The 26,118-nt window shown below is 45.2% G+C and overlaps 1 protein-coding gene across 2 annotated transcripts; it reads left to right on the top strand.

Moving 5' to 3' along the window:
* On the top strand, window positions 1–23,778 carry VSIG10L (V-set and immunoglobulin domain containing 10 like). 2 transcript variants are annotated; one of them, XM_088139970.1, is made up of 11 exons: window positions 1–164; window positions 9,467–9,796; window positions 10,492–10,755; window positions 11,341–11,628; window positions 14,286–14,543; window positions 15,031–15,309; window positions 15,953–16,237; window positions 18,343–18,456; window positions 19,174–19,232; window positions 19,769–19,897; window positions 20,927–23,778. In XM_088139970.1, the coding sequence occupies exons 1-11, from the start codon at window positions 98–100 to the stop codon at window positions 21,008–21,010; spliced, it is 2,157 nt and encodes a 718-aa protein (XP_087996096.1). In that variant the 5' UTR covers window positions 1–97; the 3' UTR covers window positions 21,011–23,778. The 2 variants fall into 2 exon arrangements, with proteins under 2 accessions (XP_087996096.1, XP_087996095.1); XM_088139969.1 differs by having other exon boundaries at window positions 15,932–16,237.
* The last annotated feature ends 2,340 nt before the right edge of the window (window positions 23,779–26,118 follow it).

Genomic DNA, 26,118 nt, shown 5'->3' with positions numbered 1-26,118 from the left:
TCCGGCCCTGCCTTTCCCTTGGCACTCGTTGTGAGCCCTTCTCCGATCTCCGTGGCCTTCCGTGCCTCAACGTCCTCCCTCTCTGAGCCAAGCTGGCATGGCTTACTGGCATCCGGGCGTCCGTTGTCCTTCCAGCCTGGCCATCTGTCTGCTCTTGCTGCTGGGTGAGTTTAGGAAATGGGCTCCAGGGTTTCTTTCCCTCCCCCACCAGCTGGCCTGATCCTGCTGACTCCTGGCAGAATCTGAGCTGTGTGATGGGAACAAGCGAGGCTCTGTCTGGAGGTGTGGACCCCATGACTAAGGGGTGCAGGGCTGAACCTCGACTGACCCGGCTTGGATCAAGAATTGAAATACCAGGAAGGTGCGGGGCTGGTCCTGCTACAAGAGCAGCAATTTGGGGCAATAAGGATGGATTTGATCAGGAGGAGGCTGGGCTGTAGAAGCTGTTGAAGATGTACCTGTGCAAAACACCCCCCCCCTTAAAGGAGCCCTACCACAGGTGGGCTGTTAGGGGCCACCAAATCCTTTCGATTGCCACACCCTGCTAGGAACCACGGGAGTGGAAGAGCAGATCTTTGAGTATTTTAATCCAGGTCAGATTTGTTTGGGAGAGTCATTTTCAGCACATCCACCACAGCAACGTAAGACCCTCCAGGTTGCCCCATTTTTCTTACAAGGGTATTTGCGCAGCAGGATTGGCTGTTGTGGTCAGAAACGCGGTGCGCTACTCAACAGCACTGCACAAGCTGCCTCACCTAGGACTGATCCGCTTTGAGGAGGAAGCTGCGTTGGAGGAAACAAAAACCTTGCTGACTTTTCAGCTTCACCCACACGAGCTCTTACGGTATTTCCCCTCTAAATTAGGAAATTCTGTCTCGGAAAAGGCCGGGTTGTACTTGTTCTGAGTGATGGTTTGAAAGGTTTAGTTGCTGCCTGAAATGCTGTGTTTTAAGTCTCTCCCCTTCGATCCATTTTTGAACTGAGGAAGGGGTGTGTGTGTGGGGTGTGTGTTTATGCACTCGTGCAAGTGCTATGGTTCTCTGTGTGTTGTTCTGAGGTTATAGGCATTTGCCAGAGGTTGCTGGCACTCTGTCTTTCTCTCTTTTCGATAATCAGGAGAACAGGTTGGAAAGCAAAGCTTCACCCAACATGCTTCACCTGACCATTGAGTTAACCGAAATGCAAGCTACCCGAACAGACTGAGCTTACCCAATGAGCAAAAGCCACAAAAGGAACTGACCAAGGTTAACACTAACCAAGCTTAAAATGTGCAGCTCGACCTGCTCCCTCTTGGGCTTAAGCTGGCTAGGATATGGTGTGATGAGAACCATAGAGGAATTTCGACTCTGGGGAAGATGCCAGGGTGGTAGCGGAGACCCACAGCGCAGTATGTGCTGTACCGCTGAACTATGGCCCCCATGAGATGAAAGCTGGAGAGCAGATCTTTGAGTATTTTAATCCAGGTCAGATTTGTTTGGGAGAGCCATTTTCAGCATCTGTCATGTTGGCCAAAAGGGACTTTAGGCTTCATAGGCATCTGGTATAAGGGACAATGATGCCATATGCATCATGATGTCACATACATGCCCACACCCAAAATGCCCGTGTCAGATTATCTGGAAGTTAGCAGAGAAATGCTGATATTGATGACAGTGTTTCTGACTGTCTAAATCAGAATCTATGTCAGCCATAAAAGAACCACATATAAGCCGTATTGCTCTCAGTCTCTGATCCTGGTTAGCAAAAGGAGCCGTACGGTACCAGCAGACCTAACTAATCGGTAAGCGCGAAAAACTGTGTGTGCCCGAAAAGGGCGCGAAGCAACGGAAACCCCGCCTCCTGCGCTCGCCAGCTGGGCTCTGCTCTAGGAAGGAGGCTCTGGCAAACCACTTCCGAAAAACAGTTGCCTTGAAAACTGCAAGGACTCGTCCAAGCAGTCACTGCAGGGTCAGCAATGACTGAGCGCAGACCAAAAAAAAAAAAGTCTCTGGATGGGACATCAGTAGGAAATCTCAGGGTTGTAGGCTACATTGAGAAGCTAGAAGAAATGCTTCAGAAGAAAACAGTGGCAAATCACTTCTGTGTTTTCCCAAGAAAACTACAACAATGTGTACTTCTAATGACTGGGAATTGAGCTCAACTCAAAGGAGACATCACCTTCACCTTCACCTTTCAGATCTAGCCTGAACCTCACTAGGAAAAGGTAATGAATGTGCTTTGGAAAACAAAAGCTGTTTGTGCAACTGGTTTACTCATCATCAAAGTCCTAACCTTTGGCTTAGTATGTGGTGTGAACACAATAGCAATTTATTCAGTAAATGAACCATAGCTTATCGCTTTATCTCTGGGAATAAGGCAACAAACATTGATTTTAAAAGAGAGTTGCCGGATGCAAATAAGGGTTTGAAAGCAATGTGAGGATAGTAATGATGGCACATGTCTGACTGTCTAAGAGCAGCATTTCGACCTGTGCTCTTTCCTGTCTCAAATTTTCCACCTTCGGTTGTCACCTTGCCTTGGTGATGGATAGAAGAGAGTTTGGTGACTCCCTTAACAGCGACAGGACAGATAGCAAGACTTGTTCCATTTCCTCATCCTAGCCAAAGCGTTTCCATGCTGATTTCTGCCTGTTAAGCTGAACTGAAGAAGGGGGGGAAACCCTCACAATTAAAAGATGGCCACCTTTCTATCAATGCCTTCTTCAACTAGAGCCCAGCATGGGGGAACCTGGATGCTCACCCCCACCCACCCCCTCCTGTTAGATTTATGGCCTGCTCCCATCCCTGCCCCTCTCCCTCTCCCCTCAGGGGGCTGGACCATCCATTACAGCCTGTGGTGGCTGCTGGGCTCCCACTGAGCCAATTTTCATCCATCTTCCCCTGTCGTCTTCCCCCGCTGGCTCCCGGCTTTTCTCACTCAGCTCCCGCTAATGCAGCCCCTGGCGTGTGGCCGATGCTGTTGTGCAGCTTTTAATTTACAAGGGCTCAGACCTGGAGGCCCCGCTGGCTTCAGGGTTTGTTATATGGATGGCTTGAAAGAGCTGGAGATGGAAAAGGAAGGGTCGGGATTAGGCTGGGCCAATCAATCGGAGCACATTGTTTCTCCTTGGTGGTGCTGACAGGCAATAAATGGACTTGCAAGAGAAAATGGAAGGAGGGCCGGAGGAACCTTTGGAGAGGGGCTCTTCTTCGCGGCTTGGCACGCCATGTTCTCACCCCAACAAGGGGGGGGGGGGGAGGTGTCAATTTGTCATTCTGAGACTCCCTAAGTTAAGGAAAGCATAAAAAGCTTGGGACAGCTGCATCATGCAATCTGCAAGCATAAATGGCTGGCTCTTAAGTTTGACCGCCATTTTGTATTCTCAGCCAAGCCAAAGGCCAAGAAAAGAGAAGTGAGACCAATCCTTCAATGTTTTAAGCGAGGCCTCTTCAGAAAGTAGGTTGTGTACCTTCAAAGGATGTAGGGAAGGGAGTAGAGTTGTACTCATTCATCTAATTCTTGATGTCATCATCTTAGTTGCCTATCATTTTTGTCCTGAACTGGGTGGAAGATCTAGTGCAGAAGAGTAGAAAACTAGTAGCAATGTTCTCATGAACTTGCATAGGTCCTTCTTCAGGTTGGGAGTTCTATTCCTGTAGGGTTCTCAGTTAATGATGGATCTTACATGACTGAACTCATCTTGGACCTCCATCAAACATTCTGCCCCACATACATCAGTGTTCGAATGGGGCTAGCCTATACATTTCATCACTTGCCCTTTGTATGTGTGGAGATGAATTTCAGACAGGAGTACTCTTTGGGTGAAAACAGATCAAGGACACCAAAAGGCCAAAATAAAGGAGATGAGGTTAACCCACCAGACTATACTGAGGTGGAAGAGGTGCTGGGAGCAAGGATTCAAGTGATTGAGTTCACAAGTAAGTTATGTTTTAGCAAAACAAATGTGAATTTGACCAGGCTTATGGCAAAGGTTGGAGCATTTTGAGATGACAAGATGTTGTAACTATTCCCAAAAATCAGGATGATCCACTTGAGCTGTTCATTGACACAGCAATCCTGGCACAGTGGTTTAGCAGGGAAATAATTCAATAAATAAACCAATTCAGTTCATTCTGAGGCAATTTCAGGTGTCAGAGAGAACCTTTTTTCTTCCTCACTCTCCCATTGTGCTAAGCCCCGGTTAGTTCAATAAGCTACAACTAGCTGAGTTCACACAACATACTAAGTCAAAATCAAACAGAGCACTAGAGGTGTGCAAAAGGTTTCAAAATCTTTTAAGCCTGCTAGTAACTTGAGCTCGAAATGAATTTTTCTGATCGTTCTGGAAGGGGTTTTAAGCTCGAAACAGCTCTCTTGAGTTCAAAGTACTTCTAGAATGGCCAGCAAACCAGTGGCCACCTCAGCATTCCTGTTTCCAGCGTGACCAGGAGCATTTTGAGTGTCCACCCTTACAAAGCACAAGATTTGGGAATCATTGAACTAGGACAATGAGGCTAAAAGTTTGCCCTGGGGTTATCTCACTCATCCATCGGACTGTGCAAAAGGTCTCCTATCTACCCTGAGGCATCCTTTCGATCCAGATGGTTCCAGTCATTGATTCCAGGTGGTCCTTCCAGGCTGAAAATGGAGTCCCTCACCTTGATACCTTAGACTTGATTTGGCGGGCTGCTTCTCCTTGGTGGAAGGGAACCTCTGCCCCGGCCCTGTAACTTCACGGAGGGCTCTTTCTAGCATCTGTTCCAACCCTTCCAATCTTGTAGTCTGAAAGGGAGGGTGGCTTTGAAGTTCTGTACTAATCAGGTCAAGCATTCATGCACGACGCCACATCTAATCTATGCTAAAAGATTTTTAACCATATTCCGCTACTCCAAATGAACTAAATCACACACCTCCTTTTGATTTCTCTGGGCGGTCACCCCCTCACCATGAGAAAGCTTTTGGTTTAAATGTGTTGAATTTGGAATCCCTTAGCATGGCGTGGGGAGGCGGGGAAGGAAGGCCGTGCTGCTGGATGAAGGAAAATAAACATAAATTATTTTCAGATAGTCTCAGAGGGAGGTAGCATCTATGAATTTGCCACCATCACTGTCCAGACGGGATTCGGTTTAGTGTTGCTGGGAGTTCTTGGGGCAAATCTAGGCACCATCTTTTCCCAGTTGTTTCTACCCATCCAATCTGGTCTGGCAGGCTGGGCATGCTCCAGGTCCTGTCAGCCAAGGAATGTCAGCTGGCGCAGACCAGGAGACGTGCCTTCTCTGCTGTGGCGCCTGCCCTCTGGAGCATCCTCCCTCCTGAGATGAGGATGGCCCGACTCTTTTGGCTTTTCGGAAGGCCTTGAAGACCTGGCTTTGTGCCCAGGCCTGGGGCCCCAAGTGTGCGAAGGGCCCCGTTTCATGGTTGTGCTGATACCAATGGTTTTTTAAGATCTCTTGGCTGTATTTATATTTAATTTTTTGTACTGTTTTAAGTGTTGACTGTTTTTATTGTTGTTAGCTGCCCAGAGTCACTGGTCTGAGATGGGCGGCTATAGAAATCAAATGAATGAATGAATGAATGAATGAATGAATGAATGAATGAATGAATGAATGTGTTTTGCAGATTTGCCTGTCTTCTACACGCTTAGTTCAATTCCTGATACTAGGAACGTGCACACATTCTCTTCTGGCCTCTCCCTTAGAAAATTCCATGTTAACAGTCCTAGGTGAATTGTGCTGTCTAAGAAATGGGTCCTCTAGTTTCTTCCTGAATTATGGAAAATGGGGCATTGTATTTGTAAAGCCCTGCAATTCACGATGGAAGTCAAGAGGTCTGTGGGAATGCGAGCGCTGATTTAAGTTGGGTTCTGGGCTGTTTGCAAGACGGAGTGGCTGTTGTTGTTACTCCAGGCTTGGGCTCCTTCCACATGATACCGGGTAGCCTGGATAGGAGCGCATAGCAGGTTTCATGGCATGTGGGACATGATGTGTTAGGTGGAGGATTATGGGTTTGTGAGATGTTTTCAGTCAAGATGTAGGTAAGCTATTTTCAAGAGAGCTGTCTACAGCAAGGGAGGCTGAGTCCCCCTTAACACGTTCATCTTAGTTCTCCAGCCATACAACAAATTACTGGGCAGAAGTCCTTCATACCATAAAATGTGCCATTGGAAGGTACCTAAGGGATCATCTAGGTCAGTATTTCTCAACCTTGTCTGCTTTAAGACGTGTGGACTTCAACTCCCAGAATTCTCCAGCCAGCACCGTTCCCCAATTCTGGGAGTTGAAGCCCACCTGTCTTAAAGCTGCCAACTTTGAAAAACACTGATCTAGTGCAACCCCTGCCCAGGGTAGGAATTCATTATTATAACACCCTCTTAAAAGGGATTATATTTGCTATGCAAGTAGATACTTGGATGTTCTTCTGCATGAAAAAAAAAATCAAACTTTATCTTGATATTTGAAGAGATGAGGGTTTTTTTTGTGTGTGTGTGAGTTTATTTCTTAGGGGAAGCAATCAGAGCAGAACAGGGGGACTGAGTGGAAATGGGATTTTTTTTAGTAATACTTATTAAGAGATTCCAGGTCTTTCCTTTTCTAGGAAAATGTCATGGTGATCAGCCTGCCTTGTAAAAGTAAATTATTTAACGGAAGTTTAATTTATTTAAATGTATACAAATTTAAAACAGCTGTTGGCAAGCTTGGGGATTGAGTTTTAGTATCAGTGCTCATGACTATATAATGTTCATTACAACTAATTAGAAGAGAAAGCTGAGGCTACAGAAATGGGGTTTGAAGGTGGTGGAAAAGGAATCTGTTTTCAGGTGGTATCTGCTCTGGATTCTTCTCGTCTGACCACTTCAGCTGGGCTCCCACATTATGAGGAGCCTCAAACCAACCCCATCTCAGCCTAGGGTGTTTATCTCCTTTCTCCAGCTAAACTGAAGGAAGTAGGAAGGATTCTTAAGGGAATTCTTATTTCAGTATGGTAATTTAGGGAAGGAAGGAAGGAAGGAAGGAAGGAAGGAAGGAAGGAAGGAAGGAAGGAAGGAAGGAAGGAAGGAAGGAAGGAAGGAAGGAAGGAAGGAAGGAAGGAAGGAAGGAAGGAAGGAAGGAAGGAAGGAAGGAAGGAAGGAAGGAAGGAAGGAAGGAAGGAAGGAAGGAAGGACATTTCCCTTTCTCTTAGCTACGATTATAACTGGGTTGGGGAATTCAATAAAGAGAGGGGAAAATATTTGAAGCACAAATTCTGAAACCCTACCCATTTTCAGACGTGCCCAGCCTTTCTACTACTGGTAGTGCTTTACGCCCTGCATTTCTCACAACTCTGTGAAGCTGGCCATTTTAGGAAAACAAAGGGTAAGTTGCTTAAACTTAGCCAAGCTCATCCCTTAAATAGGGTTTGAGCCCAACACTTTTAGGCCTAAGTCTACTGCCCACTTCCAGCGATCCCAAAACAATGCCAGATCCAGCTAGTTTTAAACGTGACGCCAGGCAGCAATATTTGAAGCCCTCTTGACACGCTTAGTTATTTTGAAATAATAATGCCTGACTTTTCTAATGGCTCTGATCTTTGTATCTCTTTATACGTGTATGTGACCTCTTGTCTGAATTATTGCAATGCGCTCTATGTGGGGCTGCCCTTGAAGAGCATTCGGAAGCTTCAACTGGTACAGAATGCGGTTGCATGGGTAGTAAATGGTGTCGGATATTCAACATGTGTAACACCACTATTGCACAAGCTCCACTGGTTGCCGGTACATTTCCAGGGGGAATTCAAGGTGCTGGTTGTCACCTTTAAAGCCCTTCATGGCTTACGACCAGGTTACCTCCTAAGGGACCATCTTCCCTTTCTACCCATTCAATTCAATCTGGCAGGTTGGGCACGTTGTGGGTCCCGTCAGCCAAGAAATGTTGGCTGACGAGGACCAGGGGACGTGCCTTCTCTGCCATAGCCCCTGCCCTGTGGAACGTTCTCCCTCCAGAGATTTGGATGGCCCCAACCCTGTTGGCCTTTCGTAAGGCCTTGAAGACCTGGTTATGTGCCCGGGCCTGGGATCATGACTGTGTTAAGGGCCCTGTTTCCTGGTTACAGTAACATCTATGGTTATGATTTTCCCGACTTCTATATATATTTATTCCTTGCATTGTGTTTGTATTCGGTTTTTCATTGATTTTATGATTGCTCGCTGCCCAGAGTCACTTGGCTGAGATAGGCGGCCATAGAAATTGAATAAATAAGATAAATAAATAAAAATGTTTAAAAAGCTAATTCCAAGGGAACTAGATAACATTTGGCCAGAGCCAGATTGCCTGGCTGATTATCAGTTTTAAAAGTGTGTTATTTGTGGGAACCTGTAACAGGAAGTTATCTCTCTTCCCCAGTCTTTAAGCAATCTTTACGGTTCTTTGATGGCCCACGGAGGGACAAAAATTATTGGGTGAGTGTTTGTGTAAGGAGCTGATGGGGAAAGCGGAAGGAAACTAGGAAAATTTATGTATTGATTTGATTATTTGCTTATTAACATTCACATGAACAGAAGCTATTGCTTGAGGATAGCCACTTATTTAAATTGGCGTTCCTTGGATTTAAGGCTGGGACACAGATGGTGGAAGACGTTTTGATGTCTGCTGCAAAAACTCCATGGTTGTTAGGAAGTTATTTAAAAAGTAAATAACTGACCGTTTGCTTGAATGAGAGGGGAGGGCAGGAGCGGTTTTATATTGTGATGAGAAGATGGCTGATACAAGGGAGACCTGAGCCATCTAGCTACGTGGTTGGGCTAGAGGGCTTCCTCTACCTCCCCACCTGCCAAAATTTTTCCACTTAATTTTCCCACCAATTTGCTATCGTATTATGTTTATTCGTATTTACTGATATATCAGATTTGTCACTGCCCATCTCATTAAACAGTGACTCTGGGTGGTTTACAGAAAAGGTAAAATCCATTAAAATACAATATAAAAACAGTCTTAAATAAATAATAAATTCCAAAAAATGATGGGATGGGAGAATAACTCAGGGAGGGTCATCAGGGTGCCAGCCATCCCCAGGATCAATTAGAGCTCTTATCTCCCCATGCACACTGCCAGAGCCAGATCTTTAGTCCTTTCCGGAAAGCCAGGAGGGTAGGGGGCCGCCGCGCCTCTGGGGGGGAGAATATTCCAAAGGGGTCTTCTCCTGGGCCCCACCAGCCGACATTCTCTCCACATGCCCTCTCTGCCTGACCGGGTGGGACGGGTAGATGTGATGGGTTTATGTTGCCCTTTAGAGGGGTCATTTCCCCCTCTGCAAGGGCTACCATATCTGGGCTGCAAAAATCTGAATGACCACCAGAGTCAACCAAGGGCTACAGAAAACTCTTTCTGCTGCCCTCCGGTGGTCACCGAGGCTTTTGCAGCCCAGAGAAGGTAATTCTACCCAGTGCAATGATTAATGTGTCTCCATTGATAGAAAATTATAATGACTGTCTACTGGTTTTCTCTGTTTTCAGTCCCATTATTCCCTGTTCTGTCTTCATCCCCTCTGGCTGTGCTTGTTGGGGATTCTATTTCTCTCCCCATCCCATTCTCTTTACCCTCTGCTCCGAGCCAAATTGCTATCATCTGGAGGAGGAATGCAACCATTCTGGCAATAGGAAACCTGCGCCCCAATTTTACAGTTGTGGTAGACTCAAGCTTCCGTTCTCAGTTCAGCGTGGACCCCAGGCAGGGTAACCTCAATATTTCTGCACTGAGGACCATGGATTCTGGCATCTACTCGGTGGAGATCTTCCCCCTGGGGAGTTTTGCCCAGAAGGGCAACATCACTATTATAGTTTATGGTGAGTTGGACCAAGTTTTCATTCCATTGTCACGAACATGCTTTCTTTGGTGCCACTAACATCTCAACAGCCCTATTAAAAAGGAAGCTCCTGATCTTGCCAGCCAACTCTTCTTATTTATTTCTTCTCTCTTTTTAATTTTGCTCTGCCAAATTTTTGGAGCCTACATTTGTTGGTGTTGCAATTCAATCCCCAACAGCTCCAGCTGGCACACCGATGGTCAGAGATTCTAGGAGCTGTAAGTCATCTGTATACTGAAGTCCATATTCTCCCCAGCCCTGTGCTACACCCTAGTTAACAAAACACATTGTTGTGTCCATGTAACATAACACACTATGTCCAAACAAATACACTAAACTGGGGTTTCATATGACGACCCAGGTTCACAAATATGCCAAGATAATTACTGAATTCCCACATTGAGCACAAGTTACCTTATCCCATTTTATCTTAATCTGCTTTCTTGCATGAACCCTCCTCCTATGTTTTGGCCATCATGGTTTGCTGCTTGTCCTTACTGGAGACTTTTTTTGCATGAAGTTATGCAAGAAAACTCTTACCTCCATATATGCAGGTCAGCTCATTAATTTGAGCAGCATTAGCACATCAGAGGCTCTTGCCTTGTCTTTTTGCAAAGCCCTTGTGTGCTAAAGGTGCAGGTGCCATAGATGTCTCATACCTGTGTGTTTCCTTAGAGGAGGTGGGCAACATCTCTGTGATCCCATCATCTGCAGAAGTGATAGAAAGAAACAGTTCAGTGGCCTTCAACTGCACCCCTGTCCGTGGTTTTGTCTCCTGGACCAAGGATGGTCACAGCCTGGATGATAATCCCCGATACTTACATTCATCTGGTTACCTGCAAATTAGAAACCCACTACGGACTGATGCTGGTGTCTACTCTTGTACCATCTCCAACCCTTTTGGGAATGCCACTGGTACCGCCAACCTGACTGTGTATTGTGAGTACACCCTTGCAATATCCATTTTCACGTGCTTTGTTTTGTAGAGCTGTAGAACTGTAAAGTTGAATGGACCATTTAGGCCAATGAATGCAGTCCTTTATGGCTCACCAGCCCCAGATTGCACAAACCCCATGAATGGGAGCCCACCTTCAGTCATAAGCCCCACTGTTGCACACATGTCCTGTTAGAAAGTTTTTCCTAACATTCCGTGGCTTCCGATCTTGCAAAGGATTGGATGGAACGATATTGTTTGCTGCCTGAAGTCGGCATCCCCTTCCTCTGTAGGTTTCAGGAGGAAGGAAGTTCAGCCCAGTTGCGAACAAAAGCAGACATGCCAGGCCCTGCAACAAACCCTTCGTGTATCAGAGGGACTGCCCCAAAGGACAGAAGATACAGCTCCCTTTCTATGGATAAATAGCTTCTCCATCAAATTAATTGGCCCCTTCGTCAATAAGGCCAAAGCCTGGGTGACCAATGCCAGGGAGAGAAAGCAGGGCCCTGCAGATGGGCCAGATAGTTGTATCTAAACAGACATTGCATGAATACAGCATTACCTAGTTATGCTCTTTTGATTTCACCCAGATGGTCCAGAGACCCCAACAATTGCTGTCTCGTCCTCTGAGCGGGATTCAGACGCAGGGAGTTTTGTGCTGGTGAACAGCACTGTCAGTCTCACATGTTTGGCACCCTCCAACCCCCCAGCAAAGATCTACTGGAATGTGGCTGACGATAAGGATCGCTACGTCCCTTCCTCACCTGTTCTGCAGCTCCGCAGAGTGCAGCTGAATCAGGGAGGGCTGTATTCCTGCCTGGCTATCAATCAGCAGACGCGGCTGCAGTTTCGCAACACTCGCCGTATCACCGTTGCCCGTTAGTTGACTTTGCCTTTATCTTCCTTCCCTGTTCTGGGGGTGGGGGGGGTGGGGGTGCTGATCTTAAAGGGAAGATGTAGGCATAGAGGAGCCTGAAACATATTTCTAGAAAGGTTTATAGCAGAGCTGGACCTCAAAGGCCTTTGGGAATTCGCTACCAATTTCGTAGAGAAACTGGATGGATGATTGATCTTCACAGGCAACTTTTTTGCCAAGAGTTTTTAAAGGGTGGGTCTCCTTGAACACTGCTACTTTAGAAGGGCTGTAGAAGACATTCTCTCTCTGATCTCTTCCTTTGGGATAAATGGAAGCCAGGGAAGATGCAGACCACTAAACAGATGGGTGCATAATGCAAGAACATACATACATACTTTTAGCTCTCTCTTTTTCTCTGTCACACAACCCCCTCAGCCACCTTGTTTCCTCATAAGTGCAGGAATGCCGCCCTCTACAATGTTCTGTTCTTCAACAGAATTTTTGTAGCAATGGTGCTTTCATCAAAGTGAATAGAATTGCTCAAAGGGAAGAAGGAAGAAGTAGTTATATTATTTCAATGGCAGTACTTCCTTTAAAAAACAGGAGAGTTGTAATTGGCCAGAGGGCCAGCTGGGAAACTTTAGATCTTTTCGAGGTACTACAGTTCCCAGAGTGCCTTGAAGTGCTCTCAGGATTGTATATACAGTCCACCTTCCTTTAAGATCTCAGAGCAGAGGATATAGATGTTACATTATGTCATGCCCCCAAGTACAAGGTTTTACATGACTTCCCCACACACCCACCCTTGGAAGGAGGGTGGAATTTTTCTATTGTTCACCTCCTGGTGGTCACTGTCACCGAGTGCCTTGAGAAGTTGAAATCCAAAATGCAGATCTATAATAGGAGCAGGGAACCTGTTTCATGTTGTAGGCCATACACTCTCAGGGTAATCTATAGAAGGGTTCTTGCTAGTTGTGAGTAGGGAGAAAACTCACCAGGAGTCAAAGAAACAATGAATAAAATTCTATACTTTTCTCTGTCTGCCATCTTCTTTTCTTTCTCCCTTTCCTTCTGCAGTCAGCCAGACAAGAGACAGATCACTTCTGTCCAAATGCTGAGCTGACTGTTACCAAAGAGCTACGGAAATTAAGCCAAGCATTGGAAACTGGGTTCATCACTGTTCTATATGAATGTTTGCACGGATATTTCTCCCACTTCTGGTCCAGCTGAGTTGCAGTAACCTGCTGCCATTGGAACAGAAAGGTGGAGTAGAAGTCAGAATGATACTAATATAAATTATAGCCTTGAAATGTCTTCTGAGTTGGGGTGATTGTGGATGTGCTTTGGGAACATAAATGCGGTAGACTGTTCAGAACAATGTACCTGCCCTTTTCTGGAAGATGTTAGGCAGGATGGACTAATAGAAATGCTGACAGTGAGTAACAGTGAGTTGCAGGAAGAGAAAAGTTAAGTGGCAATTGAGTAACAAGAAAGGAATGGCTGTGAGTTTCTAGAAACCACCTCACCTGTTCATCTCAATCTGCGCTGTGGTGTTATGTGAAGAATTCCAGCAAAAGTGCTCTCCGTGGTCCTTGGTGGTTAACTAAGCTTCTGCTTCTTGCTTTTGCTTTTGTCTTGGGACATGGAGACACAGACACACACACCCCATGGAACCCAACACTGTTGATTTGGTTTGCAGATTCCTTATATAGCCTGTCCCTCTAATCGATCATTGGAATTGGTTTTTAGAAGTAAGGCATGTGATTGTCCATGGAAAGAGAGATGGAGAACGTCAAGAGAAAAATAGGCCATAGGTCAAGGCGTTGTTTGCCACAGTTCCGATAGATGCATGTATGTGCACATGTATACATTTCATGAGACAGAATATGTTGTGCTCAGGGCTTCAGTTCTCTTAAGGAGAAATGGGGATTCATTGCGTGCCTCCCTCCCCAAATTCTGGCTGAAGTAAGGAACTGCCGAGAGACCCACATCCCCCACCCATGAGCTTCATTAGCAATGTAGCTTAAAAGTTTCCCTGCTTCTGGAACCCCATTCTCTGGCTGAAAAAAATGGAGGGGAATTCTGCTTTTTCCTTGGGGTGTTGTAGGTAGAGGAGATTCTAGGACTATGGATGAGGAGAAGAGCACCTGGAAGGCATCCAGACTTGAAAAACAATCTGAAGGTCCCCCCCAAGATCCTCTGCAAATCAAATGTTTTTCTTCCATTATTAAGTGCACACTGATTTCTCCTACCCCGCACAATTGTTTGAAATACCCACAATCTTTGCCTGCCTTCCCCAGTCCCACTCAGAGAAGGTTGGTTTATAGCAAAAGATTACAGTAGGTTACATAGCAGCCCCTAAAAGATTACAGTAGGTTAGATAGATACAGTAGGTTAGATAGCAGTAGGTTAGATAGATGGAATATTATACAGGGAGAGTCCATCTTGGTGGTGTTTTTGAAAAACTAAGTGGACTTCTTAATCATTGGTCACCACTACCACCTTTTCCTGCAGTGACTCCATGCCCTGTACGTTACATTACAGGAATGGTTCAACAAGTGTGTCAAGCTGTAATATGTTGTATCCATGGTTTGCCTCTCTTTTTCTAACGTTAAAGCATTCCTAATCCAGAAAAGTGCATGGATGGTCATCCTCTTCTTCTTTGTTACTCATCTCTAGAATGTCCTTCTGGATCTCCTCGCTGTTCCCTGACTTCAGTGCATAATGGCTCTGCCTTGCTTTTTGCCTGTTCCTGGACTGGAGGTTCACCTGCCCCTAATCTAACTTTCCAGGGACTCCCTGGACGCAAGGAAGAAGTCAGTGCCTCTAATCTGCAGAGTCTGCTGGTCTCCCCATTTCCCGCTGGGATCAGTGGCACTAAAGTCACTTGTTTAGGTCATCATTTAACTGGGCAAGACAATTGCACCTTGATTCCAGGTAAGCTGGAGAAACAGCTGTTCTGATGTGGCTGTTCTATCTAAAAATGCTGCTGGGAGGGACTGGATGATGGGACTGGAATGATTTATTAGCAGGGACTTAAAAGATGCTAATGAATGATGGGTGAATGATTATTTGTGAGCCCCTGGTGTGATGAAATTAGAGAGGTTCAACCCCCCATGCATATGAAGTACCATCCTTTGTCCTTCATCCTGATCAAATCCAAAGAGTTGTGCTTATGAAGATCCGATGAACAAATCCCAACATTTGTTGGTTTGAAAGCCTTGGAAGATAATAAAGGCAAAAGGGGGGAAGGGCAATCGTAAAACATAAATTCCACTGAAACTATTCCATAAAACTAATCAAACATTCCATTCCAGCTATTCAGATTTGAGCTACGTGCTGATGCAATATTTAAACCGCAATTGTCACCATTCGGAATTTGAGACTTCTTTTTCATCAACGCATTTCTCTCCCCCTTCTCCAGAAGCCCCCTCAGGGGTCACACTGTCATTCCAGGCATTCAGTGACTCCAAAGGGCTAGTGACTCTGCAGTTGCATTGCCAAGGCACCTTCAATCCCTTGGAGATTAAATGGTTCGGAGATAAGCAGTCCGTGATTTCTGTTGGAGGAGGCCGTTATCAGCTAAGTCCCGATAGAATGCATCTTACCATCTGGAATTTCACTGCCCCCCAGGATCTGGGAGATTACAGCACCATCTGCTCCAATCCACTGGGATCCCAGCGATCTAACCTCACTATTATTGGTGAGCTATCTCCATGTGAGGACAGCACCAAACAAGTTATTCCAACACTTATAGAGAACATCAGTTCAGTTGATGTTTGAGCTTTAGGTCCTAGCCTTCTCATCAAACCTACTGGTTCTGAATAGGGCCTCAGCATTAAACTCTCTGCTCTCTATTATAAATCAGAATTATGGGGTAGGAAAGGGTAGTTGAAAAGAACAGCCATAGCCATGAGGTTTAATTCTGGAAATGAGGCATCGGAAATTAGAAGAGGCACATGGGTGCAATGGCTGTGCGAATGAATTAAGAACTAAGGTTGTTAGGGGGCAGATCAGTCAGCCTTCTGCAGTCTTCTGTCTGCAGGTGGAACACAAGGGGGTTTCCTCTCATTTCCTCACAATTCACTTGCAAAGTGAGCTGAGCTGAGGGCTAGAGATGGGTGCCAAGTTACCTAGTGAGGACTTGAACGTGGATCTCTCTGATCCCAACATGTCGACGGTTATCTTAACTAAATAAACTTGCAAACTATTGCACTGTGCGATGGCTCTCCTCATCACAGCCATGCCTTTGTAAATCATGACGTGACAGGGATTAACTCTGGGAAGGCCTAACCTGTTGCATTTCACCTCTGTGGAAACAACAGGAAGCCCACCTCTCTTGGCAGGCCCCTCTATCTCTGACTCGACTTTGTCAAGTGGACCCCACTCTGGCACGGCCTACCTGGCTTGGACGGTCCCAAATGGATCAGCGGTGACCAGTTTTTGGATTCAGATGCGAGGTCCTAAACACCGTTCTGCTGAGGAATGGAATACAGTGGAAGTTCTAGGAGCTACCAACCGATCCGCAAGCATTATAGGATTGCAGCCCCAAACTACTTACGCTTTCCAGATAGTGCCTTATCTGGGATCCCAAGCTGGGAATGCCACTCAAATCCACACCCTCCACCCAGGTAGGTATTCTTGAGTTGAACGGAGACAGTAGCCACAGGGTTTGCAGATGGCTTCAGGAATATATTACCACACCTCAACACAATGTGCTGTCCTATTTTCACACACGGGGACAAACAAGCTACTTGGGTTTACATAAAATGAAAGAATCTGCTCAGAGCTATAATGCAGTATACTTCAAAAGCTGTTAATATTTAAGGGCAACTTCATGGCTTAAAAAGATGACGTTTCTTTCCAGATTTGACCTACATCCATTTCTGTCCATGGGCGTGCCATGCCATTAATTCCAGCATCCAAAGAAAGTGTTATGAAATATTTATTTAGCAGTGAGTCTGAACCTGCAGAGAAGAAGACTACTGTAAAATAAATAAGGGAGAGTGTAGCTCGATGAAATCGAAGCTGTGGGGAATCAAGAAACCTCTGATCGTCTGTGTACCCACTGCTCAGATGGTACAGAAGTGGATGTGAGAGAGCCGTGACACACTATTTCCATTCGTGCTTGCTCACCTGAAAACGATGCTTTTTTTAAAGCCTGGATTTTTAAAAAAAGCACAAAAGAGCCAGCTTTTATAGCACAGAATAGACAGGAAGACAGAAGCATTTGAAACAGTTGAACAGCAGTGCTAAGCATTTCCACCTACCATTTTTAGAGACGCACTTCTCAACCATTTAAAATGCTGTACAGATAGTCCTCATTTAACAACCATTCATTTAGTGACCATTTGAAGTTACAATGGTGCTGAAGAAAGGATTTACAACCAGTCCTCGCGCTTACAACCATCACAGCACCCCTGTGGTCATGTGATCGTGATCTGGGCACTTGGCAACCAGCTCGCACTTATGACCTTCCCAGCTGGCTTCTGGCAAGAAAAATTAATGGGGAACCAAATGATTTGCTTAATGACTGCAAGATTTGCTTAACAGCCACAGTGATTTGCTTAATGACTTCTGCAAAAAAGGTCATAAAATTGGGTGTGACTCAGTTAACAACGCCCCACTTAACAACAAACTTTCCAGTCCTTATTGTGGTCATTAAATGAGGACTACCTGTACCATGGTTGTTAAAAATGAGACTTATTCACCAAGAGTAGTATAAGGTAGGGGTTTAAAGAAATGCTCTTCTTGGTGTCAAAAGTATTGCTTTCAGAGGATAAGAAATATTTTTCTCCTAATCCCTAAATGATGTGATTATTCATCTTTTTCACTGTTGACTGCCACTGTTTTCTCAAATTGCTTCTGCTTTAACTCCATACCGCCCCAACCTCACCCCAGGTTATATTTAGTTTCTCTCTAAGACTATTCACAAGGATGATCCCAGGCAACTGGGCACATGTAATAGAAAGGATCTTTTTCTCAACATGATGATGTCACTGAGAGCAAAGCCAATTGCGATACGATAGTCACTTTCGTAAATGCAGCCAACTCTGATATGTATTGAACAAATCCAGAACTAAAGAGCCAGATTCGATTCATTATGATGTGGCTAACATCCAATAAAGTCAATTCTGAATGAGGACAATGCTTGCTGTGTACTTTAAACTCTTTTACAGTAATTACAGAAGTTGAAAGAGCTGAAGGAAGTATAGAATGATTGAAGGAGTTCTGTATTTCTCTAGGCTGCCAAAAATCTTTATGAAAAAATGGCTTACAGGGATTCTGGCCTCTTGCAAAACTAATTATGATTTAAAAACCCAGGATCTAACCACTTTTAGCATCCAATCTGGGAATAGAGAAGGTCCCAAGCCATGTGATCAGCAGAAGCTCCTAATGGAACAGTCCCCATTGACTTAAGGCACAGACTCAGACATGGGTACTTCTACCTTTCATAATAGTGTTTTGAAGATCTAGGATTTCCAGGAAGCATTACATAGACAGATTACTGGATTTGAAAAGTTTTTGAGCGAAATGATTCTTGCGATGATGGCTCTAGACTCCAGTAGGGTCTAAAATTAGAAGAGGAAGTAGGAGGCCGCGGTGGATTTTTTGGAGTCTCAGAAAGGCTTCAATCTTGCATGGTGAATGTGAAATTCAGGAGCTCTATTAAATGACGAAGCTTAAAACTCTGATGATTGTAAATCTGGACTCTTTCTCTTCCTCTGCCTTTCAGATGCCTCTCTGACTGACGGGGCCATTGCGGGAATCGTGATCGGCTGCATCTTTGGGATGCTCCTGATCCTCGCGTTGCTGTTCTTGGTGATCTGGCTGATCTGCCTTCGGAGAGGTGGGCTGTGCACCGGGCCCGTCAGAAACAAAGTTGAATTCGTTGCTACTCTGAGATCAACTAGTCAGGAAAAGAAAACCACCAGCAATTATAATCTTTCTCTATCACAGCCCCCTCCCTCTGGAACAGCAACCCCCAACCTACCCCTGAGATACAGACGGTGCCCCCTCTCCTGGGTTCTGGAAGGCCCTTAAGACCTGACTCTTTTCCCAAGCCTGGGATTAATTGTGGTTAGGTCTGGGTGGGGCCCTTGATGGATGTTTGTTTGTTTTCTTGGTACTGTTTATGGTTCTAGCTGTTTTAGTCCAAGCTGCCTGTTTATGTGGGTTTAAACCATTTTACTTGTGTTTTACTGTTTTTGTTTTTTCTTTTCGTTTGTTTTTTTGTGGGCGGGGGGGGGATATTGTAAGCCACCCAGAGTCTTCTGGAGTGGGGAACCATAACAATTCAATTCAGTTTAATTCAGTTCAGTTCAATTCTTTGGCCCCAGTTTAGCCAAAGTTGGAAGTTGCTGCTTCGGCTCAGACCAAACCAAGTCCAGCATCTTCTGCTGAAACTTAGTTATAGAACTGAACCAATGTCACACTTAAAACCCCTCTTAAAGGTTCCCCCAGATGTCTTGGAAGATTATTTTAATTCCTAATTCCAGAAACTGAAGCAGTGGCTCTTTCTCAATACAAAGTCACAGCGATGTCTTGTCTGCCTTACCCCTTGTAGAAAACAAGAAAGTTCCACCAACACCACCAGAGAATCAGCAATACTACCTGTCACGCCAGGTGAGACCAAAAGTGATGGAACTATAATGAGAGAGTGGGGGCAATCTGAAAAATGGCAGATTATTGCTCTGTGAAACTCACTGGGAAATGCCCGTTTATAACTACTCGGTCTTCTAGGCAGAAGCGGTTGTTGATCAAAGCAAGTCAAGTGGAATTGACTCTCCAAGCACAGAGGTTGTAGATGAATATTTGCCCATGAAGGAGAGAGAAGGGACTTCTTGTACATAAAAGCCCCATTCCCACAATGTTACTAGCTAGTTACTAGTTAGTTACTAATTGACTCAAGTTTCCTTACTGGTGGTTCTAGCAGTACACAATCAGAGTATCTGGGGCAAAAAACTAAAGTGTTGAGTGTTCCCATAACACACTCATCACTCTTGCACTAACAGTTGTGTGGTGGAAATAGACAGAAAACCACAGGTAACGAGTCAACCCAACCTTCTTCCTGACTGTAGTTTTCTAGGTGCAGAGTGACTTGCTGCTGATGTGGCTGATACTTATCACATAAATACTGCTTTCTTTCAATGTGGTTTCAGTTCCCCAATGGGAGGAAGGTTGAGCCAAGTGACTCTTCATGGGACAATTCTCGCTGGTCAGGGGACTCAGACATCTATGCCATCACCTATGAGGAACATCTGCACAGACATCTCAGCCCAACCACCTTGGTAGGTCATGTGGTAAACATCCTGCTGTGGAATAATAGCAAGATCTGGTTGTAAGAAGAGCATTTTCTACACAGATTCCATTGTGGCCCTTGGTGTCCTGCCAGGGCCTCAGACCAGCCCAGACTACAATGGGGAATTTCCCTTCCAGGCTCCTTTATCCTCCAAGGCCTATTCCCCTATTTATCCTTTATTCTGTATACAAAATACCTTCAAACACTCTCCTACTCCCACAAAGCTAGTGTTTGGAGAAGTCAGATGCTGCAATTGGCAAGACAATAAAGCTGGGTCGGTATAGCCGATATCTTCTGACTTTTTTCTGGGAGAGAGATCCTGTGGTCATGCATGATAAGGATGGTGGGGGGTTTGTAGCCCTGTATATTGGGAATATTGCCTTAAACAGTTTGCTGTTGAAGCTGACGTCGCTTCCAATATTATGGGCCCTCTGTGCTTCTCTCCCCTTCCATTTTCCTCAACCTGCTTCTTCTCTCTTTCTTTTTCCTTCTTGCTTCCCCCACTCCGCCATCTGAATGACAAGCCTGCCTTTTAACTTAAACTGGTTTTGCCTTGGTTCACTGAGCCAATTACAAAATCTTAGGGCTGAGGTTGGCATGGCTCGGCTAGGGATTTTCAAAACCTTGCTGAGAAATATTGCAAGTTTGACAAAAACAGTCTCAGCTCCTCGTAACATTGCTCAACTTTTCTGAGTCAAATGAACCCTACCTCCAATATTTGTCTGATGTTCTGCAGCACCTGGATGCTCTCAAGGTTTGGATGGTGGTCACTCATACAGTTAGAGCAGTGTTGTCCAAACTTAGCCACTTTAAGATGAGTGGACTTCAACTCCCAGAATTCCCCAGCCAAGTTTGGACAACACTGAGTTAGCGTTCCTCAGAGATTGCCTTCCTCTACCAGATCCCCCGAAAAGAAGGGGAAGTCAAAATCGTTGAAGAAGAACAATGTTTTGCTTCTATCTCCACTCCAAACAGTTGCTAATGACCTTATTCTCCCTCCTTTCCCAATTCTACCCAGCCCATTGGGATCAGGGAAGGGACTTCCTCCTACCCAGCTGTGCAACCTGGCACCAGGAATGTGCGTAGTGCTACCCAAGTCTGAGATGGTGAAGATCACACCCAGCCAACTATGGTCACTAAAATGGGATTTGTGAAGATCACACCCAGCCAGCTATGGTCACTAAAATGGGATTTGTGAAGATCACACCCAGCCAGCTATGGTCACTAAAATGGGACTTGTGAAGATCACACCCAGCCAGCTATGGTCACTAAAATGGGACTTGTGAAGATCGCACCCAGCCAGCTATGGTCACTAAAATGGGACTTGTGAAGATCACACCCAGCCAGCTATGGTCACTAAAATGGGACTTGTGAAGATCACACTCAGCCAGCTATGGTCACTAAAATGGGATTTGTGAAGATCACACCCAGCCAGCTATGGTCACTAAAATGGGACTTGTGAAGATCACACTCAGCCAGCTATGGTCACTAAAATGGGACTTGTGAAGATTACACCCAGCCAGCTATGGTCACTAAAATGGGTTTTGTGAAGATCACATTCAGCCAGCTATGGTCACTGAAATGGAACCCTGAGACCCCAAAATGGAATTGCGCCTTCTTCTCGTGGCTTCCTTAGAAACAGACAGATGGATCTCATTAGTATGAGATATGAACTTCAACTCTCTTGGCTAGAAACCTCACTCATCTAGGTAAGAACAAGAAAAACGATCTAGTCATCTAAGAAGCTACATTTTGCATCAGCTGAATTTGGAAAATTATTTCTTGGATGCTGAGATTTTCTATGCAGCTTTTGGAACAGAGCACACAACAATGTTACCTGATGCTCTGGCATCAAAGAAGCATTCTAGAGAGCTGTTGAATGGGTGGTATGTTACAAAGAATCCCTAAGCTCCCTTTGCAGCCAAGGACAACGTAAATGAGACCACAGATCCTATAGAAGAAGTGCTTGGATATAGAAGCAGGTAGGGAAAGATAGTCATTGGATTGAGACGTGCCTTACTTTTCCAAAACAATTTTAGCCTATGAAGCTGCTTATTTTCTGAGGCTGTGGTTCTATACCTGCCAAAGCTGTTATTAAAAGCACTGGAGTCTTGCCCAGTTTAGACTCTTGGAGTCCAGCCAAAATGCCCTGCTTGGATATGAGGGAAAACTGTGGTGTTTCCAGAACAGGAAAAGGTATATCTTCCTGGGTTTAGCTAATTTGAAGATGGAGTCTGTTCTTCTTCAATTCTAAGATTACCAAACGGTCTGATTGGATAGGTTCACAGGGATTCTTGCAGCCCCACTTGACACTCGCCTCCACTAAGGTGGGTCCCCAGTTTTCATTAAAAAGAGGGGAAAAGTTCAGAATTTCGGGGTAGGTGGGTGTGGTTAGAGTAGGAAAGGAGCAGAGGGTGCAGTTGATGAACGCTTTTCCAGCCTGTCATATTCTTTGCATAACCAGCAAGTAATTGGCCTAAACATGCAAATCAGGTTGCCCGGATTTGACACACTTTCTGAACCGGTAAGGAGATGGTGGTGCTTCCTGCTTTGGGCTGGGTGGAAGGAGGCAACCCTTCCTTCCAGAGGCAGTAAGAAAAGATTGCAATTCCCTTGTCTGGGATAGGCTAACCAATAAAAGGAAGGATCCAGCTTTCCTGGGCTTTGCTGAAATGGTCAGAAAGATTTCCTGCCTGGACTTGTTGCAAAAAAGACAAGCTGGTTTTGATGCATGGCGAGCTGGTGTCCTCTAGTTCAGGGTTCCTCAACCTTAGCAACTTTAAGATGGGTGGACTTCAACTCCCATGCTGGCTGGGGAATTCTGGGAGTTGAAGTCCACCCATCTTAAAGTTGCTGAGGTTGAGGAACCCTGCTCTAGTTAAGGTTGACCTGCTTAGAAAGGATGCTAGGTGGGAATTCTGGGAGTTTGTGACTCAATATATCTCTGGGGGCTCTAGGGTGGGCAAAGATGTTTTGTGCCTGGAAAGGAGGATGCTCCATTTAATCATCTGCAGACCCTTCTTTTTGTCTAATAACGATTTCTATTGCAACGGTAGCTTTCATAGCTCTGGACAGCCATTGGTTTCAGAGTAAGAAATTCTCAGGGATGAGGAGGAGGCACTCTATGATCTCTCGTGTTGGTTTTGCTCAATGAGAATGCAGGGTCCTCCTCCCTGCCTCCTTTTCTTTATTTATCTTCAGCTTTTTCTTTTTCAATGGAACAGAACTTTCCAAAAATGCACTCAAAAAAAGAATCTCTCGAGTTCCTTGTAGGAAACCACAATGAAGTATCCAATAAACCAGCGATGTGTTGGGTTACTGCTCTCTAAAACCAACACCAAATCCCCTTATAGCAGGCACAAAGGGGGCTATATTTGCAAGAAAATTAAAACTGTGTTAATATATAACACAGTTTTAATTTTCTTAGTTCCCTTGCGCCAGCATTAACGAGAGTGCTTATTTGTTCCTCAGTAGCAATATGAAACACCTTTAATGAATTTCTTCCACAATAGTGTAATTAATGGGGGGGGGGGAGAGAGACCCAACCTGGATAAGAACAAAAAAAAAGGGCACCAAAAATATGGAGTATAAGGAGAGTTATTAAAATAACACATTCAGTGGAGGTTCTGAGAATGGCGGCTAAGGAGGAAAATCCTCCGGGGAGTAGGAGGTCGCTTTGCACCAGATTAGATGCAAGAATCAAATGGAGCAAATTTGATCAAGATGCTCGTTGGCAGGGCCAGCCCTGTCGCTAGGCAGGGTGGGAAGTGAAAGCTTCAGATCAGTGTTTCTCAGCCTTGGCCACTTGAAGAGGTGTGGACTTCAGCTCCCAGAATTCCCCAGCCAGTATGGCTGGCTGGGGAATTCTGGGAGTTGAAGTCCACACCTCTTCAAGTGGCCAAGGCTGAGAAACATGGCTTCAGATGCTGAGGGCCTTTTTAAAGGAGGGGCAGGTGCCCCGATGGATCGATATTTTCCATTCAGCGCCACAAAATGAATTGGGTAGACTAGAACAGCAAGACTCATTTCAGGATTTCAGGCTTCCCGTCACCACTCCTACACTTACAATTATTGAGCGAGACTTCAGTGGAGAAACAACAACACTGTGAGAAGAAAGCATGTGTGAAGGGCAGGTTAATGTTGTGCCCTGGGCCTCAGACTCTTGAAAAGGCTTTTTTTTAAATTTTACCATTCCTATGATCTGCTCTGCAACCACCGAAGGCGCAGTTAAGGATGTGATCCTTTGTTTCAGGCAGTTAAATATTCTCAGCTGGTCCTGCTTGTTGGGTTATAGCCATTTCTCCAGCAATGTGCATGCTCCATCTTCAAGCAGAGGAACCATTCGTCTCCGGAATAAAATGACTCTTAACAGCGAAGAAAACATACACTGTTTGCTTCAAGCTGTACACACCCGTGGACAAAGAAGCAAACGGAAAGTTCAGATCTGTAATTCAGTTTAACAACCTTGACTTGGAAGTCAATCCAACATAAACATATTTAAGTCTAGCAGCATTATTGGTGGGGAAGCCCTATGGCTCTGGTTGTGTTATTTGTTACACTGAAATTTTATCATAACCCAATGGCAGTTCCATTCTCTGGAGAAACGGGGTTCTTTAAGAAGACCGTGTTTGCAAATAGTAACATAAACTAAGCAGAACTCCACCATGTGAATGGAGAGGCAAGCTGGCATTCAGTTATCTGCTAGCTTTTCCTTGTCCTAAATGTCCCAATGATGTTTTCATCTTTAATTTTTTTTTTAAGTGAAGCGTGCATTTTTAGAAAGGTGCTTATTGAATTTTGTATTTTGAGGGGGGGAAATAAAATATATTTTGATATATTCATTTTTGTATGGGCTTTTAAAAAAATGCAGATTAATGGGGAAGGGAGGCATAACGGAAAGGATTCATTACACGGACATCAGGGCAAAGGGAGTGGGAAGCAAGTCACGGGCCATGGTTCTGGCCCTGATGTGAAATTATTCCAAATGCCGTGCAAGAATGCATTTCTCTAGATGTGGAGTGGATGCTATTTAATTAAAAAAAAAAAAAAACACCAAGGGCTTTGTTGGATTGGAGAAGACTGTGGGGGGTGTGGGTGGGGGTATCGGTAAGGGAGAAATGCAGTTCAAAGTCTACCATAGGGCAGGATATGCCTCCATGCACCCCTATATTTCCATCAATTACATCTATGCAATTGTAGGGCCGTGCAAAGCGTCACCTTTACTCATGCAACTCCCCCACCAAATTGCAGACCCAGTTGGGTGTGGTGAATCGGGTGCCTTGGAGTCAACAGGGATGGGCTCTCGTGCGTGGGCTTCGCCCCGTTCAACCGCCATGTTTTTCATCAGCTCCTTCCCAGTGCGCTCACCTCGATGCAATATTCATTAGCTAATCAACCCATAGCTTCTCTCCCACCAAAACATCCGGCCTTCCCACCACTCTTTTCTTCCAGCCGCAGCAGGGATGAGGTCAGCCCCCTCCTCTTTATTTAGAAAGGGGCATCCTTCATAACTGAATCGCCTTCCACCCTTCCGGAGGATCCATCAAGCATCGGCCACCGGAGGTGGCGAGACGGGAAGGGATGTCAGAGCCACGAGGAGAAAGCTTCAAGAGTCACGTGCAACCCACAGGCCGTGAGTTGCCAACCTGAGCAATTCCTCTTTCCTGCCTTTCTGGCATCAATTCTATTCATCTTTCCCCCCCATGCCCACGCAGCACAATTGATAGGTCGCAGGGGGTGTACAAGATCAACCAACACAACGATACAGGGTTGCGGTCCTGAATGCAGCAGTAACGCAGGATGCTCCCTTCCCATGAGATAGTGACCTATTGTTTGGTCCTGTCCCCCCATCCTCCCCCTCCCCCAAAGATGAGCTTTTTGGTCTTTAGCCCTGCTAATCTGTCCTGATGGCTGACTCCCTTCTGGCTCTTCAATCATTTTTGTTGCTTTTAAATGGGAACCGTGATGAAAGCTGAATGAATAGCTGCTCTGTGTTGGGCAATTGCTCTGATTGCAGACAGCCCACGGGAGAGGAAAAGAGACAGAAAGAGAGAAAAACGGGGCCAGTTGGAGATAAGTTGAGAGGAAGCTGCAGGAAGACTGATAGGAATTCTTCTGTTCTGGGGAGGAACAGATGACTTTGTGGAAGAGGAAAGGGTGGAGCCCCAAATCAGGCATGCCATACATAAGCAACCCAGACTGGAAGCCCTC

This window comes from Python bivittatus, unplaced genomic scaffold (assembly GCF_059951505.1).
Source record: "Python bivittatus isolate LINGU-HERP-01145 unplaced genomic scaffold, Pbiv_v1 ctg000310_np1212, whole genome shotgun sequence".
In the NCBI taxonomy this organism is placed as follows: domain Eukaryota; kingdom Metazoa; phylum Chordata; class Lepidosauria; order Squamata; family Pythonidae; genus Python; species Python bivittatus.
The sequence above is the reverse complement of the archived record's forward strand: the minus strand, read 5'-3'. Positions and strand labels throughout refer to the sequence as shown.